Source organism: Thamnophis sirtalis, unplaced genomic scaffold (assembly GCF_051295495.1).
Source record: "Thamnophis sirtalis isolate CommonGarterSnake01/CBP01778 unplaced genomic scaffold, rThaSir2_p1.2 scaffold_7, whole genome shotgun sequence".
NCBI lineage: Eukaryota > Metazoa > Chordata > Lepidosauria > Squamata > Natricidae > Thamnophis > Thamnophis sirtalis.
This window is the reverse complement of record NW_028261387.1, coordinates 15,171,050-15,190,784: the sequence shown is the minus strand read 5'-3', so window position 1 is coordinate 15,190,784 and position 19,735 is coordinate 15,171,050. Positions and strand designations below refer to the sequence as shown.

General features: G+C 40.1%; 1 protein-coding gene across 2 annotated transcripts; it reads right to left on the bottom strand.

The window, feature by feature from the left end:
• Nucleotides 1-15,917: 15,917 nt before the first annotated feature.
• CUNH1orf52 (chromosome unknown C1orf52 homolog) lies at nucleotides 15,918-19,504 on the bottom strand. Of its 2 annotated transcripts, XR_001313058.2 has the most exons (4): nucleotides 19,175-19,504; nucleotides 18,047-18,254; nucleotides 16,733-16,960; nucleotides 15,918-16,236 (listed from the first exon to the last, which is right to left on the bottom strand). XR_001313058.2 is itself a non-coding variant. In XM_014058344.2 (3 exons), exons 1-3 carry the CDS (start codon nucleotides 19,448-19,450, stop codon nucleotides 16,881-16,883), a joined length of 564 nt encoding a protein of 187 aa, XP_013913819.2. In that variant the 5' UTR covers nucleotides 19,451-19,504; the 3' UTR covers nucleotides 16,373-16,880. The 2 variants fall into 2 exon arrangements, 1 of the variants encoding a protein (XP_013913819.2); XM_014058344.2 differs by lacking the exon at nucleotides 15,918-16,236 and having other exon boundaries at nucleotides 16,373-16,960.
• Between the last annotated feature and the right edge of the window lie 231 nt (nucleotides 19,505-19,735).

The following is a 19,735-nucleotide window of genomic DNA, read 5'->3' as shown; positions in this document are numbered from 1 at the left end:
CGCCACTATGTCAGACATAGCGGCAGGGCGGCTTTTGCCCACTTTCTTGAAAGCGGGCAAAAGCCACCCTGCTGCTATGTCTGACATAGAGGTGTCCCGCCTCTATGTTGGGTGCTATGTCCGACATAGAGGCGGGGTGCCTCTATGTTGGACATAGCAGCAGGGCAGCTTTTGCCCGCTTTCAAGAAAGCTTTCTTGAAAGCGGCTTTTGCCCGCTTTCTTGAAAGCAGGCAAAAGCCGCCCTGCCGCTATGTCTGACATCGGCGCTATGTCTGACATAGAGGTGGGATGCCTCTATGTTGGACATAGCGGCAGGGCGGCTTTCAAGAAAGCTTTCTTGAAAGCGGGCAAAAGCTGCCCTGCTGCTATGTCCGACATAGAGGCGTCACATCTTTATGTCGGACATAGCGCGAGGCATGGTAGCCAAAATCCGCTTTCTAGAAAGAAAGAAAGTGCCAGCCCGCCAGCAGAGGCGGGTAAAAGACCCACCTCTGCTGGCGGGCTTCCCCGACACAGAGAAAGAAAGCTGGCAGGCTGCCCGCCTTGCCTCTCCCTCTGAGTGAAGAAAAGCACACGCACACACACACACACACACACAAAATTACTTACAATTACTTACAAATTACATTAATTTTGAATTCCTCCCCCTCCCTCCGACCCACATATCTTTTCCAGCTGTTTCACAATCACAGAGGATTTCAACTCTGCTCTTGCCTGCCATAATGAAAATGTAAAAATATAAAAGGAAAAAGGCAAGAGCTGCTGAGGTCAGGCTGGGCTAGCCGCTGCCAGAGTCCCCAATGGATGACTCTGCTTAACTGTTTAAAAAAGCCTCTAAAAAAACGCCCTCTACAGGAGGAGGCAAGAGAACCACGTGCCTCATCTACATAAGGAATTTTTCAGCTTTTAACCCTTGCTTAACTCTGCTCGAGTGATCATAAAGTCAGACTAAATGAGGCACCTCGTTCTCCTGCCACCCCCTGTAGAGGGCACTTTTTTAGAGGCTTTTTTAAACAGTTAAGCACTAAGCAGAGTCATCCACTGTGACTCTGGCAGCAACTACCTTTTTCCTTTTAAATTTTCATTTCTTTTCATGATGACAGTGGTGAAGTCCTGCCTCCACTGCCTCCCCTGACTGCACGTCACTGGCCAATAGATTAGTCAAAAGAATAGCCAAAAAATTAATAAAATAGTCAAAGAAATAATCCAAAATGCAATTTATTTAAAATGTAAATATGTTGTTCCGTCACTAGGTTGAGTCCTACTCTTTGCCACCCACATGGACCATAACACACCATGCCCCACTGTCCTCCACTATCTCCCAGACTTTGCCCAAATTCATGTTCATTGCATCAATAGCCCTATCTAACCATCTCATCCTCTGCTGTTCCCTTTTTTTGCCTTCACACATTCCCAACACCAGAGTTTTCCAGTGAGTAAATATGTTAATACAATCTATATGGTATATTCCAGAGGGGGGTTGCTCCTGGTTCGGCCCAGTTCAGCCAAACCGGTAGTGGAATTCAAGCCTGGGTCGCAGAACCGGCAGCGACCCAGGCCTGCCATTCTTCCGAACTGATTCCTTCGCCGCTGCTGGGCTGCCACCATTTTGTTTTTTAGTGACTGTGTGTGTGCAGTTCACTGTAAATTGTTCTGCACATGCACGATGAATAATTTACTTTGAACAGTGCATGCACGCGAGCACGCTGCCCGCGGGTAGTGAACCGGTAGTAAAACCGGCAGTAACCTACCCCTAGTATATTCCCAATATATTTAATGCTTTTCCTTCTGTGTTGTCAATATACCGTATATACTCGAGTATAGGCCGACCTGAATATAAGCCGAGGCACCTAATTTTACCACAAAAAACTGGAAAAGTTATTGACTCGAGTATAAGCCTAGGGTGGGAAATGCAGCAGCTACCGGTAAATTTCAAAAATAAAAATAGATACCAATAATGTTTTTCAAAGCCATTGTAAAAATTTGCTCTGGATAACAAATTATTATCACACAATACCGGTGTATTCAATGAAATACTTCACTCACCTCATGATGCTGATGTCCCGCTGTGATGATGATGTCCCATGCAGCCACGGGAGTGATGTCCCGCCTCCTATGACACACGGCACAGTGATTCCTATCATTGGATCACTGTACCAGAGGAGGTGGGACATCGCTATGTGGCTGCTTGCCATAACAAGGAGGAGGTGGGACATCGTTGCAGAGCGGTAGGAGGGGGAGGAAGGGGAATCGTAAGACAGCCCTGCATTACATTAGAACATGAGGAGGGGGGATGGTGCGGTGCGCGCTGCGCGGCAAACTGACACAGAGGGAGGGGAAACTCACAGGGGCGCTGGGCCATTCATGAGCGTCACCCAGCGGCATGGCCCCTCCCCTTTTTCTCCTCCATTTCGGGCAAATTTTTCACTGACTCGAGTATAAGCCGAGGCGGCTTTTTTCAGCCCAAAAAGTGGGCTGAAAAACTCGGCTTATACTTGAGTATATACGGTAATACCTATCGTGCAGCAACTTTTAGAGGTGGTTGGAAACCAGACCAAAGGCTTTGAATTCCATATGTGACTGTAGGATGTTGTTAGGATTCACATAATGAGTTCTATGCATTTAACTTTTTTTTCCCCGGTTGAGTAAAAATGCATCATTGCATACAAAAGATTTATTATATGGCCATTTGGGGGAAGAGAGGGAGAAAAGGTTAAATAAAAGGAGCTGCTTATTTTAAAAACAAAAGGAAAAACCAAATATGCAGGGGGGAAATTGGAATTCAGAATGGAGAGTCTTCTCTAACTGAATATAGTGGGCTAGTAAAAAACACGGAGTAAAATACTTTACTCAATACAACAGCAAAACAAAAAGAAAATCTGATTTTTCCCAATGGCCAAGAAAAAAGTAACCATAAGTTGCTAAGTAGACCTGATTTGCAGGGGGGAAAGCCTACCAGTTAAAAAAAATCTTCTCGCTGCAGAGCTGAAGTGGACTTTTCAGGTTCTGTAAAGAAAATTTGGTCCAACAATATATTCAGGTATTCTTCTACAATTCAGTCTGGTACTTTCCAGATTTGTTGGAATACACACCCTGAAGCTCCCTTTCCATTTTCTGTTTGAATAGTTATCTTCATATGATCATCTGTATGTTCACCATGGAGGGACCTTGGGTGGAAAATAATAGCAAGACATCAGTGGTGGGTTCCTATCAGTTCGGCTGAACCAGTAATTGTTTGGCGGCCTAGGACACTAGAACCGGCAGCGACACAGGCCTGCCATGCCCCCCAAACTGGTTTTCCCAGTGCCGCCATAGGTGCCACCATCTTGTTTTTTGGTTCTGCGCATGCACAGAACAATTTTAATGGCACTGGGCATGTGCTCACAGCGTGCATCAACCACACACAGACATTTGCAGGGCGCGCACATGAGCAAACCCACCCCTACAAGACATGTCCTGTTGGCAGAGTTGGTTTCTTAATTTCATCATGGATTTGTCATGAGAAAGCTACTTTCAATAACGTGATTGGGAAGGAGAGCTGTAGAAGGCCGTCTCAACCAGAAGATTCTGTAGCAAGAGAGATTGATTATTTGCTTTGGAAGTTCATTCATAATGCCATCCACTCAAAAGGAATATCCAGCTACTTCAGTTCTCTAGAGAGACTAACCTTAGACATTAAATACAGGAGGGATAGAATGGCCTGAAATGCTTAACTTAAATGCATGCCAAAGAGTTTTAATCCAGGAGCGAAAGTAGCTGGGACTAGGATTTATCTTTACAGTCTTATTTACTGCACATCTACACAACTTTCACCCTCCATCTCTACAATTTGAAAGTAATTTGGCTTCAGGAATAGCTAACACAATCCTACAAAGGAGAGACTTTGATTGCACTCCCAAGTACACAGTGGGCACCCTCTTCAAAGCAACATGGCAGGTTTAAAGGGATTACAAATACCTACGCAAGTGGCTTAAGAGATGTGAGAATTCCCTGCCAATCAAAGGCCAATAAGAAAAACCCAATTCTTACTACTTCACCCTGGCTAGCCTTCATTCCATTCAGCTTCACACCTATAGTATAACACTCTACTGTATTCTGCTTGTAGCCAAAAACTATGTGATAAGGGACAAGCACTGCAATGCAGGTTTTTTTTTCCTGATTCAATATAGTTGCATACCTGTGTGACTGATGGGCCCCTGTTTGGGCACCTCTTAGCAGGTCAAAGCCTGCAGGTCTTGAGGAATCCTGGAGACAGACACACACAAATGCATACTCTGTCTTAGACAGCTTAAACCCGTTCAACCTGTTCTGTAGCGACTACTCACTGTTAAAGCAGTCAGGTAAAACTCTAAGTGAGAAGAGCCATATACACAACCATTTGATTGGCCAGGTCTAATTTCACAATCAAAATGAAGCTCAGTTAGAATGGGCTTTTCTCACCGCATTATTGCTATATACTACTAAAAAATGTCGTGCTTGTTACCTTTAACTTGGTACGTCTTGGAGAAATGGTATATCAACCAAAGTACCATATTTTTTGGAGTATAAGACGCACCTTTTTCCCTCAAAAAAGAAGCTGAAAATCTGGGTGCGTCTTATACCCTGAATACAGCATTTTTTGCCTCCTGAAACCCCACCTCCTTTACCAAAATGGCTGTGCATAGCTTGTAGGAGGCTTTCAGAGAGAGCTCCTGGGGGCTGGGGAGGGCAGAAATGAGCAAAAAATGGCCCGTTGTTTGCTCAATTTTGCCCCCCACAAGCCCCCAGGAGCACTCTATAAGCTTCCTAATACCCTTTTTTAGACAAAAAACGGGCCGTTTGCTTATTTGGGGGGGCACCCCTCTCAGGAGCACTCTACAAGCCTCCTAAGGGCTATTCATGGCCTTTTTTGAAAAATAAAAAAAAGGACTGTTTTCATGAAATACGGGCTGTTTTGGGGAGGTTTGCAGAGTGCAAAAACTTTTTTTTTTAATTTGCCTCTTCAAAACCTTGGTGTGTCTTATCTCCTGTGTGTCTTAAGACTCCGAAAAATACGCTACATCAAATGGGCTAACTTACGGAAATCCAGAACCCACAACTCTTGTGGAACTGAAATTTGGCAAATGTTATAAAACTTTTTAATGACATAAAAATAAAGCATGAAACATGTCCTGTGGTCAACTGATGATGTTTGTGCTATACAGTTCAACACGGGCCCTTTTCAAGGCAGATAAATCTCTGAACATTACATACCCTCAGGATATAATAGGTATTTCCATATTCCACATCTGCCAATTTGACAGGCAATCAGAATATGACTTTCCTAGAGGTCTCAGATACTTGGTCGTTCAGCTATTGCATAGCTAATAATTGAGAGTTTCACCTGAACTGTTTAGTTTTGCATATAAAAATAAATTCCTTCCATCTCAATCAGTTAGGAAAAGAGTATAAATAAAGTCAAGTGATGGGAAGGGTATTTCCTATATTTTTTGCAATTTATCTAGGTCTGCCAACTTGACATCATGCTAAGAGAACAGCCCCTCCGTTTAACCAACTTGACCATCTTACACAAACAATTGAAGCGAAATGCAGGCATTTCTGTGACTGCAAATGGTTCCCCATTTAACCTGGTAAAGAACGCTACAGTAGAAAAGAGACAGCAGTGATGGCATCACCATGTTGGCTGTGAAATTCTGGGTGATGAAAAGAAACCCATCTTAAGGTTGCCAGGTTTGAGAAACACAGTATTAGAACTTCCAAAGACACCATAAAGGAGAAAGTTTTATTAATTAAATCCCTACAATATATTTGTTAACAAAGCTTAGTAAATACAAGGTACCGGTAATTTTTGACTTATAACCAATGTCAATGGAAAAGCCAGGTTCACTTAACAACCATGCTGCTAATTTATCAACTGCAGTGATTCACTTAACACATTGGCAAGGAAGGTTGTAAAATAGGGCAAAACTCACCTAACAACTGTCTTGCTTAGCAACAAAAATGTTGGGCTCAATTGTGGTTGTAAATCAGAGACTGCATGTATGTTTGTATTAATATTGTATTATTTTTATTATTGTATTGTATTAAATAGATAAGATTGACCAGCTAAAATGTTAATCATTCAAAATATTATGAATAGAAATATGACATTTGTAATATTCTGGATGCATGTTTGGAGAAAAAAAAAACGCTTACCATTGGGTCATCCACAAAATTATTGTGGCATACAGAGACAACTTTCAGGGCAGCTTCACAGGCCTTTCAAAGGATGTAGCTGCTTTAATGCTTTAGAGATGTGTTCTGTCCCCCCTTCTTCGCTCGTTCAAAGTCGACAGGCAGACAAACTTAAAAGGAAAGAACTTTATCAGTCCTCAGCTCAGACTGGCTGCGAGCCCAAAATAAACATAAATAAAGTCTCTGGCAAGAAGATAACAGAATGCAGAAACAAAACACTTACAGCACCAAGTTTTCAAGAAGCAAAATCACTTATCCAAGTGTCTCACAAACTCAAACAGGATCGGAACTGAATTCTCCATAAACGAACGACGAACGTTGACTTCTGCAACCAGGGCATGGCACCATCCGTCCTTTTATCTCCAGAAGACGACACTAACGAGCCCCAGCTGCATTGTTAATCCTGCATCCCGACTCAACTCACAGCAAACTTCTGCTGAGTCACAACAGAGATGGATGCCTCATAACATGCTTGCAACATGCTTGTAAAATATGGCTTTCAGATGCTTCACGCCGTACTGAATTTGGTCTAAAATTTCCATCTTGAACCCCATTCAGAACTGTTTCAGAAATCCAGCCCAAATGTTGGAATTTCTCATTTCCTCCTGCTCCCCTGTCTATGGAGTTTCCCAGTCATCAGCTCATGGTTATCCCAGAGGTGCTTTTTTCAAGAGGCAACTGGACTTCCTGTTTTTTCTTTGAAGACATTTTGCTTCTTATCCAAGAAGCTTCTTCAGCTCTTTAGTTCTGAGAAGCGAAACGTCTTCAAAGAAAAACCAGAAAGTCTAGTTGCCTCTTGAAAAAAGCACCTTTGGGACATCCTGCTCCCCTGCTTTTTGTAATATTTGATTGTTGAAGAATTCTACATGGTGGACACCTGAACATTCTACACAGGCAGTTTTAGAACAAATGTATTTCATCAGCTATGGATTATAGTTTGTTTACAATGACCAAAATGATTACAATCATTTTTAATTAATACAAATATTTATCCTAAAAAACTCCTTTACAGAGTGAAACAAGAACATTAATCTGCTTCTTCTTCTAAGTAAGCCTACTTGTTCCATGTACTCTCCCCCCCCCCCCCCCCGCCCCTAAGAATAGGCAGCCACGTTCCATGGTATGACTTTCAAATCACGAAAGGGAATATTACAGACACTGAAAAATTGATACTTGGACATTCTTGTCCATAGACTGACTTACAAAAACCAAAATGAATTCCATGTTTTGTAAGTATGTACTAGTTCCTTTAATGAACTGCAGCAAAGCAGGAAATAGATTCCATTAATAATTTGTTTATGACTCTTTATTACCCTATCTGAATTAGCTAGAATCAACTGAAATACACTCATTAATTATAAAGACTAAATTAGAACCATTATTCACATTTGTAATCATACTTTTAAAGAAGCTAATATGAAAAAGCTGAGACAGACAGTAGTATGGATGCCTTAACACCCACATGCTCCAATCTCTATCAGAAGCCTTGTTATCTGTAGTGAGAGAAAAGCTCCCGGTGGTATATAAATTCCACTGACTTCCAATATGAATCAACTACAACTAATGTAATTTGAGCCCATCCCAACTATTTATTAATTTTGAAAACTGCTTTAGGTGTTTAAGCAACATGACCTGTCATTATAGACTTGTTATGGATCTGCTGAACAATTAATTATTGCAGTTTTGCAGGAATATTGTACACCAGCAAGTCTTTTCCATACTCCCAGCTAGAATGTCTGCTGAACATTTCTCCCAATTATTCCATCACGAGATTTTCCACTATCCTGTCAGAACTGAAGAAGCTTCCCTTGAGAAGGGAAATGTATTAAAAAGCGACAACAAGAAAGTCCAGTTGCCTTCTGAAAAGCACATTTGGAACCATCAAGAGATGATACCACCAGGATATCCTCCTCCCCTCCCTTCTCCTCCTCCCTCCTTCTATACCCACAGGTGAAGGGTCTGCTTTTCAGAACAACAAATGCCATAGTTATGTCCACGTTGATTGTGTATAAGTATAATCTTTATTGTCATTGTACTTAAATACAATGAAACTGCCACCTTTGCTTTGGTCTTCTGTGTGGGCATGTGCCATTGATGGTGGTAGGTGGTACAGATAGTAATATGGAGTGCTACTTGTAGAATATGGTCAAACCACTATAAAGTAAAGGTAAAAGTTCGCCTCACACATATGTGATAGTCGTTCCTGATTCTAGGGGGTGGTGCTCATCTCTGTTTCAAAGCCGAAGAGCCAGCGCTGTCCAAAGACGTCTCCATGGTCATGTGGCTGGCAGGATTAAATGCTGAAGGTGCATGGAATGCTGTTATCTTCCCGCCAAAGGTGGTTCCTATTTTTCTACTTGCATTTTTACATGCTTTCGAACTGCTAGGCTGGCAGAAGCTGGGACAAGTAACGGGAGCTCAATCCCTTACACGGCACTAGGGATTCGAACTGCCAAACTGCTGACCTTTGTGATCGACAAGCTCAGTGTCTTAGCCACTGAGCCACCACATCCCTCAAACCACTGTAGGCAGTATATAATTGTTTTACTACTTATTCTCTGTTTTTTCCCCATATTTAAGAGACAAGGATCCAAAAGTGTTACCCCTTGCAAGCATTGCCAATATTCAAGGATGGTAGGAACTCTAGTCGAACAGACCCTAGAAAGCTACAGGTTGTCCATACTTGGCAATGCATACAATACAGAATGAGAGGGATCTCACATATACTAAAAGCCGATGTTTGTAGCACATTATGCTTATTGTGTTTCAGTGTTTTGAGTCCCCCATCTGTTGCTTCAGTTTGGAATATTAGCCAAGTGAAAAGAGTAGGAGTTGTCATGTTCCAATTCTCCCCATTTTTTGGTTCTTTTCCCACATTCCTTTCCTACAGATCAACCAGAGAAGAGAGTTGAGCTATGTTTATCTTGTTTCACGGCTGCTCAAACAGACAAATAGTGAATTCTTTGCAAGGACCATAAGCATAAATCCAATTGATAAACCATAAAAGGAAGGAAGAGATGTTTTGTTTACACATTCACCTATAGAACAGCAAAAAAAAAACACCAAATAATTATCCTCATAATTTGAGACTTGAAAGAAATGTTTGACAGGGGCAATTACTACGAGCCTTCCAACCTTTTTATACCCCTTATCTTCTCTTGGGGAAAGAGATGGGTCCTGGGTAAATGCACCTTCTCCTTTAAGGAAATTACACTATGAGGACTAGGGGTGACATGATAGCAGTATTCCAGTATTTGAGGGGCTGCCACAAAGAAGAGGGGGTCAACTTATTTTCCAAAGCACCAGAGGGCAAGACAAGAAACAATGGATGGAAGGTAATCAAAGGAAAGAAGCAAAATGAAATTAAGGAGAAACTTCCTAACAGTGAGGACAATTAGCCAGTGGGTGTAGATGTTTCATCGCTGGAGGTTTTTAAAAAAATACTGGACAGCCACCTGTCTGAAATGGCATAGTCTCCTGCTTGAGCAAGGGGTTGGATTAGAAGACCTCCAAGATCCCTTACAGATTTAATCTGATTAAAATCTTCTGTGTGTGCCACAGCTGAACACTGAACATATCGCCCACAAGCCAAACAACCTGACCCAAGTAATTGCGAGAGCTGCTTTAAGGGTTCCATATTGGTTTACATTTAAATCTGGTTGAGTGAAGCAAAGAGGTCTTTATCCGAACTTAAATGCCAGCAGAAGACATTTTGCTCCCTAAGGTGATTGACAGCATGGCAAAGGTTTCCTATTCAAGGTGGATTGGCAGATGAATCTTACACAGTGGTGATAGTATTCACCACTAGGTTTATGAACCTATGTGGTTCATGCAACTTTGCCATAGAGGATTCAAGAGCAATTATCCATGTCTTTTAGCATATAATGTCTGAAACCATACTTTACTCTTTCCTGATACAAAAGCTTTCTTCTTGGGCATCAGCATATCTTCCCAGAATATGACATAATACCATACATAATACCAAATATGAGAGCCAGGGTGGCACAGTGGTTAGAATGCAGTACTGCAGGCTACTTCTGCTTATCACCGGCTGCCAGCAATTTGGCTGTTCGCATCTCTCCGGCTCAAGGTTGACTCAGTCTTCCAACCTTCCGAGGTCAGTACAATGAGGACCCAGATTTTTTTTTGGGGGGGGGGGGCAATATGCTGACTTTGTTAACCGCTTAGAAAGGGCTGTAAAGCACTGTGTAGCAGTATATAAATCTAAGGGCTATTGCTAAGTGCTATATGTATGCATTTTCCCAGAATATGTTTTTCTGGGAAAATATTTCATTAAGCCTTGGCAGTTTTATCATCACAGAAGTACTCCTCTTCCATGTCAGATAAATTTCTATTTCATACTGAAGAAGAGGGTTGTGCTAAATGCATGGACTACAAAACCAAAGGAGCAGATTCCCAGGAAATGATTTGATGCAGCAAAGGAAATATAATTCAAAGCCTCCTGCAAAATTGACCGAGGTAGACAGTGTATATTCTTCAAATAACTATAAGCTCAAAGGTTTGGTGTTCTGTGGAAGAAAAATGGTGAAGTATGGATCATTCTTGGTTGTCATTTATTAATACTTTCTTTTTTTTATTTTATCAATTTCATATATACATTCACAATTATATGATCTCATAACTGTTATTAATAATATGTATTTATAACAATTTTTCCCTACTGTTAACAATATACTTGAATATTGCTTTTTTAACATCCCATAGATCCATCTTATCTTACAACGATCCTACTTCTTCCCTCCCTCCCTCTTTCCTTCCCTCGTTTCTTCTCTCCTACTCCCCTTCCTTCCCTCCCTCCCTCCCCCCTCCTTCCCTTTCTTTTCTCCTTCTCTCCTTCCTTTCCCCCTTCCTTCTCTCCTTCCTTCCCCCCTTCCTTCTCTCCTACATTCCCTCCTTCCTTCCCTTTCTTCTCCTTCTCTTCTTCCTTCCCTTTCTTCTCTCCTTCCTTCCCTCCCTCCTTCCCTCCTTCCTACCCCCCTTTCTTCTCTTTCTTCTCTCCTTCCTTCCTTCCTCCTCTCCTTTCCCTTCTCTCCTTCCCCTTCCTCCCCTTTACCCTATTAATACTTTCATGAATATTGGTTTTGTGTTTGTGCTTGGTACTTGCCTTTGAAATTATAACTAAATTATTTGATGGACTGTTCACACCTATATGGGTATGCTTGATTTTTTCAATGGATAGATATTTCCTCTTTGGTGGTGGAATATGATCTCCCCCCCCCCCGAATAAACTTCTAGACCAGACTGGACATTAAAGATCTGGACATTTTGATTGATTTTTAATATAAGCTTATAATATAAAAATGGGTGTGTGTAATGTAGTGACACAAAAATATGCTTCATTAATTCATTACATTTATTTTATGCTTTCAAAATTGTAGACTGCTTTGATGGTGTTTCCTTTTGGGAGTATAAAAAGATGTTTTATACATAAAAATCCATGCTGAAAGCAAAATGCAAATAAAGAACTAGGGCTGGAAGAGGCTTGGATCCCAAACACTTTTTTTTACTTCCTCAAACGGCTGAAACCTAAGGGTTAAATCATTATCTATACATATTTTTTTCAGTTAAGAAATGCAAACATGGCTGTTTGAAATACATAAAAGACATTTTAAACAAGTGGCTAGGAACAATTTTTTTAAAAAAAAAACTTAGTAAAGACTGTTAAGCAAATTTTTGGGTCATATTTGCATTCAAGATAACACAGTTCTTGGAAGACTGTTCATCAAAATTAATATAGGTATTTGCATTATTAAGATTTTTTAACTGAATGGGAAAGTATTAATGCAGTAACCAGCACCCTCTAGTGGAATAAATTTTCCCCTAATGTGCTCCTAACAGTTTGTGCCACAATATTTAATATATTTATTCATTTATCATCTTTTAATTTGGCTCTTCATTTATTATCCTGCATTTCATCTGTTGTAAATCCAATCTACCACAGAATTCAAAGTCCCTGTAGTTTCAGAAGCCAAGTGCAAGTTTGTTGCTGAACAGCAAAGAGCAATTTAAAACATGTATTTTCTGCTTGGTTATGTAGTTGAGAGCCCCATCTGGTTCAGCCGGTCATCTAACCCCAGATTTTAAGATACAAAACTTTCTCAGTTTTACATAAAGATGCCAAGAATTGAACAAGATATTTTTTTCTGTACAAAAAAATGTGGACTATTAAGCAACTTCTAGCTCAACAATGTTTTCCAGAAATTAATTTTTGTATTTTGCAAGTGGAGGGAGTGAACCAGAGGTGGGTTCCTACCAGTTCGCACCAGTTCGGTAGAACCAGTTCGTCAAATCTACCGAACCGGTTAGAAGAGGTTCCACCGGTGGACCCGGAAATCAGGCCACATCTACAGAAGAGGTTCCAAAAATTTTTGAAACCCACCACTGACACACACACACACAGAGAGAGAGAGAGAAAGAGAAAGAAAGGAAGAAAGAAAGAAAGAAAGAAAGAAAGAAAGAAAGAAAGAAAAAAAAGAAAAAGTGAGAGATAAAAAAAAAGGAAAAAGGGACAGAGACAAAAGGAAAGAGAGAGAGAGAGAGAACACATGACCAGCAAGCCACTCCCACCAGGTCACATGGCCGGCAAGCTACTCCCACAAAGGAGGCCACACCCATAGAGTAGGTTCGAAAAAATTTTGAAACCCACCACTGGAGTGAACAGTTCATTTTCAAAGTTGGCGGATAGAGTCTTATTGTCTTATTGATGCCCAAAAGGACACAACAATCCAGGTTATTGACTATATTTATTGTTCTCCAAGAACACAGACTGCCCAAGGAGAGCATCTGTCACTTCCAAATGGGCCAAATGCAAGCAGTTGGCATTTTTGTACAAGCCAGGTTCCCAAAGTTGGAATGCTTTCATCTGGCTTCATTTTAGCAAAGGCATATGCTACATGAATGAGTGCTACTTTTACAGACATATTAGCATTTCTATTTACTCTTGCTTAACAGTTCCAGGGGGAGAAGGAATTGGGCATTCATGCAGGAGGATATGCTTCCGCTAGGAAAAAGGGATTTGTTGCTCAGTAAAGTGATCTGTTGCATTTAGAACAGTTCCTGCAGAGTTTTAAAAAAGGCAAACATGAAACTCCATCCCCAACTTTTGTTTAAATCAATGTCACAAAAAAACATACCATGGGTGCATTTAAAGGTTTCTTTTGTTCCTAGCAATTACATCCATATAGTCTCAGATATAGTAAACACTGAAATAGTTGCCCTAATCATCCAAAAAACTGAATGAGGATAATGGCTAAGTGAAACAGTCAATCTTTTTTTTATGTTTTTAAAATAAATTTCAGAAAATCTCCTCCTAATTTATTTTTGCATTGCAGTCCAACACAGAAATATCTGGTTATTATTAAAATATAATTTACTTCACCTTCCTTATTTTTAGATTGGATCTCAGAAAATTACCTCCACTAGATTATTATTACCTCCACTAGACCAATAAGATCCCACAGACTAGGCCTCCTCCGAATTCCATCAGCCGCCCAGTGTCGACTGGCGACTACCCGCAGGAGGGCCTTCTCTGTGGCTGCTCCGACCCTGTGGAACGAACTCCCCGTGGAGATTCGTACCCTCACCACCCTCCAGGCCTTCTGCATAGCCCTTAAGACCTGGCTGTTCCGACAGGCCTGGGGCTAAAGACTTGCAGCCCCACTCTGAATGGTATGATTGTTGTGTTTTTTAACTGTGTATGGTCTTTATACCGGTATTTTGTAATTTTGTTTGTTTTTCCCCTCCCTTGAATTGTGAGCCGCCCTGAGTCCCTTTCAGGGAAAAGGGCGGCATACAAATAAAGTAAATAAAAAAAAAGAAAATACCCAATTGTCTGTCAGAAATCTGGGTCATTTTTTAAAACTAGGATATTAAAGTAAGATATTTAACTAGGCATTGACCCTTAGTCTATTTATAACCGTCTAAATAACACTCCGATTGTCCTTTTGCTGTTAATTCCAAATAAAATAATAAAATAAAATACCCTTTCATAACAAATTGAAGGAAACTCACCCGGTGAATTCCTTGCAACTTGCTGTTCCAGAGGTTCTTAATATTTGAATTAGAATTACAGTAATTTCTCTCTGACCAGTGGTGGGATTCAAAATTTTTTACTACTGGTTCTGTAGGGGTGGCTTTGTGGGCGTGGTGTGGTTTGGTGGGTGTAACTTGGTGAGCATGGCAGGAGAAGGTTACTGCAAAATCCCCATTCCCTCCCCACCCCACTAACCTGCTTTCCAGCTCCGTTCTCCTGTTCAGGGCAACAAAAGAAGATCAACTGGGAGGCTGGAAGGCAGCGGGGGAGGAGCCAGCCTATTTGCCGGTTCTCCGAACTACTCAAAGTTTCCACTACTGGTTTTCCAGAACAGGTCAGAACTCACTGAATACAACCTCTGTCTTTGACCCATATAAAAACTTTTATGTTAAGAGGAATCTAAATTTCAGATGTGATACAAATTATGTATAGAGTTATAATCTAAACAAGATTTCCAACTTGAGTTATATTCAGTTACTTTTGAAATATGGTATTATTTTAGACATCATGGCATACTCCCAGATCTTGGCCATTCTTTTGCAGTTACATTATTCCTTTAAAATACCAAAAATCCCTTTAAAAACTCTATTAAATTATCTCAAAAAGCACACACATTAACTCTGAAACTGAATGTTGCCACTGTTCTTGTATATCATTTAGATTCTAAAATAATTGAAATTGATGCAGTTTATTAAATAAATGAACAAACAAAATAACATCTTACATAAAGATTCAGTTGGATAATTTCTACCTGTTTAAAAACAATTCACTTCAAAATATAGAGGTACAATATATATAAAAACACATCAAAGGTTGGAAGGATTAGTCCCCGATAATGCTATGTATCCATGTATTATTTTTTGTCAATCAACAATTGAAGCATCTTCTTAATCCTCATTCTATATATAATTTTATTTCTATTACATATAGAATTGTATCCCAAAAATGGGATGCAGTATGGAAGACGTTCTATTTCATATACCACCGAAGTGAGAGCAAAGTTTATTTTATATGTGGGTGTATATAAAGGAGAGAAATGTCTAACATTTTTTTCTAATTACTTGAAATGCCCATGAATATTGTTAATTGCTCAATCTGTTCTTAACATGGTTTAAACAGAAAAATAAAGCTTTTAAGACTGACATAGTAAAAAATAAAGTTGGAAATATAACAAGAAAAACTGCAACTTAAAAATCAGAGCTTGGAGACATTCTGCAGAGTAAATAACTTAAATATGAACTGAAACAACAGAAAGCCTTGAGTACAACATTGTGTGAGTTAATTCCACAGAATTAATTCATACTATGGAAAGTAGCCCTGAAGTTCCTAAACTATAAACAAGGGGCAATCACTTTTATTTCTTTAGAGATATATTTTAGTACTTTATCAAAATTGCCTAAACACTCTTGGGATAATTATTGGACAACAGTAAGTCAATCTGCAGTATAAAACCCAGTGGTGGGTTCCGGCAGAGACTACTGCCGGTTTACTCAGGGACGTGCCCTGTGCGCGTGCTTGATGCACACTGCGCACACATGCGCAGTACAACTAAAATTGCTCTGCGCACGTGCAGAAGCAAAAAACAAGATGGTGGCGCCTATGGCGCCGCCGGGAGAACTGGTTCGGGGGCGTGGTAGCTGCTTTTAGGCCTGGGTTGCTGCTGGTTCCAGCAAACCAGGCTACCACACTACTACTGCTTCAGCCGAACCAATTCGAACTGGTAGGAACCCACCACTGATAAAACAAAAGGATCACTATATAAAACAAATGGGTTCACAGGCAGAAATTCTGTATAAACACCAAAGATTTGATCCATGATTGCAGGCCAAGGGAAAAGGCAAGTTGGGTTTAGGGAAAATTTAACTTAAATCCTGTCCACTTAATAGCATGAGAATATTTTCTCTAAAATCATACATTTATTTGTATAGCTGCTTCTTGATTCAGTTGATTGGGCTGAACTCCATTGGAAACTATGAAGGAAAATATTTCTGAATTTAGTCTCTAAGTTGCCACTAATTCAATTTATATACAGTAAACATGTTTGTCTAATACTACAGAGAAATAGTTTTCAGTTACAATTTCAATTATTGAAATTTGTAATAAATGTACCTTTGACACATGCAGCTTTATTTTAAAACTATTTACAAACATTTCAAACAATTCATTTTCACCACAATGCAGTTAAAAACTCTACCTCCCCCTCCCAAATAGCATTTTTATTAAGAAAAAAATCTATCGCAATAGTAGTCCCGTAAAACAATTATTACATTTACATTTCACATATTATCACTGTTCATGTGTAGTACTTCTCATAATATTTGCTTATTGCTCCAAATATTAATCTTTAAATGCCAACAAGTTTATACCTTGTATGTTAAGGTTTATAGTGTCACAAGAACCTGTCTTAAATAGGAAGGGAATATGACAAACTTCCAAAATCTTTATGAACAAAAATACTGTACTTACCACAACATGTTTAAAGAGTTGCGTTGCAATTAAAAGGTTTCCACTAGAAACATTTGCATTAATAGACTTGACATTTACATCAAACTTCAATCAAATCAGAACTTTTGACAACTTTGATTGATAAAGTCATCAGTCTTTGTCCAATTCATCATTGCTTTTTCTTCTTTGGCTGCTCGTCAGGATTTAATTTGCGTTTCTTAACTGAGCTGGGTTCATCTTTTTCACCATCTTCAAAGAAGCAACAGTATATGTAAGCCAAAGTTTTCAAAAGCCACATGTGGAAAATATTATCAATAGTATCATCTTTTGATGACTACATTGGTCTGGCAGCCATGCAGTCTTATTGGCATCAATACAAAGGCAGTTCAAAGTTGTTGCCATTTCCTGGATTCCCCACCCCCTGAAATGACCAAATCTAGACTACAGACCTGGGAATTTTGTAATAAACAATCATCCAAATATTAATTAGATCCAATCTTTTTTAGCCTCTTCATCATGAAATTGCTTTTATGATTAAGAAATTACAGGAATAGAGATTAGGGAAACTTCCTTAGCCGTAACAGCAGTCCAACTATGAATTCACGGACTAATGATGATGTTTGAAAACAGATTGCTCTTGTGGATATTCGAACTAAGCCTCCTATAACCTGGCTTACAACCTGGTGCTTTCCAGGTGTGTTAGACCAATATTTCTCAAACTTGACAACTTTAAGGCACTGTGGTGTCTTAACGTTGCCAAGTTTGAGAAACACTGTATTAGACTTTAATCAGATCCAGGGGCTGAGGCTGGGAAAGGCTATTCCAGCACCAAGGTGGCATCAGCTTTTCAATCTTGCCCTTCTCTAATAATTTATTGTTTAATTTAATCTTTAAATACTGTTCCTGTTTATTAAAAGCATGTTCAATTTCAAATCTTTCATCATCTTTAGACATAGGTAGATAAGGCTATTCTTAAAAGACATGAAACAACATGACTCTGTGGTCAGCAAGAAATATTATTAGTTGTTATTAAAAATTCCCCAGGAACACAGGAATTTCATCTAGGTGTTGTATAAAATTGAATGCATTAATCATGCTAATCAAAATATGTGTAAGAACGTGCAAAGAAAGATTTGGACTTTCTGAATCTCACAAGAAGCTGCCATTGATTGTAGGATTAGGTTTAATACAACTATTATAACTGGATTCAAAACTATTATACATAATTCATGTAAGAGATACCAATCTTCAAATAGAGAAATATTTTCCCATTAAAGGACTCATATACAAAAACAAACAACATTATTTATTTTGAATGAAATTGACTACTATTACCTGATTCAACAGTTTCTTGTTCTTCTTCTGGTAAGAAATGTACATTGTTTACATGCCTTGGAGCATCATCTCCATTATCTTCATAGATATTTGACCATTTGATTGCCATATCACGTTCAGGAGGAGGTGGAGGCTTTTTTTCTTTGATAGTGTAAGACTCAGGGGGAGGCACAGCATTTGTGGTCCATGCCTTGAATTCCTTAGGAGGCTGTTGAAAGAAATATTAAAAAAACCAGTACAGGAAATATTAAATTTCAAAGGTATGGCTATTACAGATACAAATTGCTCTTATATCTGAAAATCTAGCCAAGCTGTAATAAACATTTAACATTTTTGCTAGTTCTGTCTAGGTATACAAATAGCTTAAACAAAATATTCACTGTAAGAAAAGTACTTGCTATAAGAAAAAGTGAAAATAATAAGAAATATTAATGTAAAAAAACAATCCTAAATTCTAATAACGTAGCAGTTAACTAAGGTCACTAGAATGGAAGGCTGACGGTGGCAAGCTTTCTTTCCTAGAAATCTGGCCTTATCACATTTTTGGGAGCTGTGGTTTGTTATATCCTGTATTGATCATTGGAGCCCAGCTCCAATACGCATGCACACACACCTCCCACTAGCCAGTTGGTCTTCGAGTCTCTGCCGAGCATGTGCGGGGGGGGCAGGATGCATGCTCAGGGGGCACTTGCATTGTGTTTTGGGGCCTCGTGCAGCGCCCCATGCCCCGCGCAGACATTGCATTATGGGTGCAGGCACACGGGCATGCTATCGCATGCGCTTTCGGCACATGACAACAAAAAGGTTAGCTTTCTGTCATATATAATTGGAAAGTTTCATATCCCATATCCCGCATAAAGTAATACTATTGAATGGAAAAGTCATTCCAATTTATTTAGCACTTTGAACTAATGAAAAATGTGTGCCACAGGGACAATTTTTTAGTGTATCCCACATTACACAGTTAACCTAGGTAGCCAGATCAAACCCTTTGGTGCTTTTACTGCAATTGGCTAAGAAGGGACACCCTTCTCTGAAGTCTGCCTAATCCTAGGGCTTTCTTAATCATGGGGGAGCCAGGCGCCTTCCCTGCCAGGAGAAATACGGAAGAGAAAAGCCTTGGCTGACCTCTTCGGGGGCTCGCAGCACCCGACTCTCCCAATCGATCTCCTTATGCAGCGGATTATAAAGGAAAGCCGGTCGGTTCACGCTGCGGAAGAGCTCGTCGGGCCCAGGCAAGCGCGGTTTGCCCTCGGAGGTGCCGTTCTTGGACTGCTGCGAAGACCCCTTGGACCCTCGGCCAGAGCCTTCCTCGTCCTCGGCATCCGAGCCGCCACTCGAGCTGTTTTCGCTACCGTACGCCGCGAAGAAGCTGAGCGGGTCCTTCCCCTCCGCTGCTGCCATGGCAGAAACTCGTGCAACCGGAACACCAGTCCCCGGGAACTGGCGCACGCGAGACAAAAGTTCCGAGTTCGTGAAGTATGCGGGAAGTTCCTTTCAGCCTGTACTACCTGCCAAGGGTAATCCGGGCGGGTTCGTGCCTCCGCTCCGAAGAATTCCCTTCTTCTCGGCCAAAGGTTTATACGGGCTTAGATTTCATAAACTCTGAGTTTAACAATCCATTTATATTTTAATTTTAAAGGGAAATAATAAAGAATATTTTATCTTCTTTCCGAACCTGCAATTCGA

Excerpts from the sequence above, each read along its gene's own strand:
- CUNH1orf52 (XM_014058344.2), bottom strand. The coding sequence starts at position 19,450 with ATGGCAGCAGCGGAGGGGAAGGACCCGCTCAGCTTCTTCGCGGCGTAC. Across the intron at positions 18,255-19,174 it reads TGCTGCGAGCCCCCGAAGAG|CCTCCTAAGGAATTCAAGGC; the intron begins GTCAGCCAAGGC and ends TTCTTTCAACAG. Across the intron at positions 16,961-18,046 it reads ACAAGAAACTGTTGAATCAG|ATGGTGAAAAAGATGAACCC; the intron begins GTAATAGTAGTC and ends GCTTCTTTGAAG.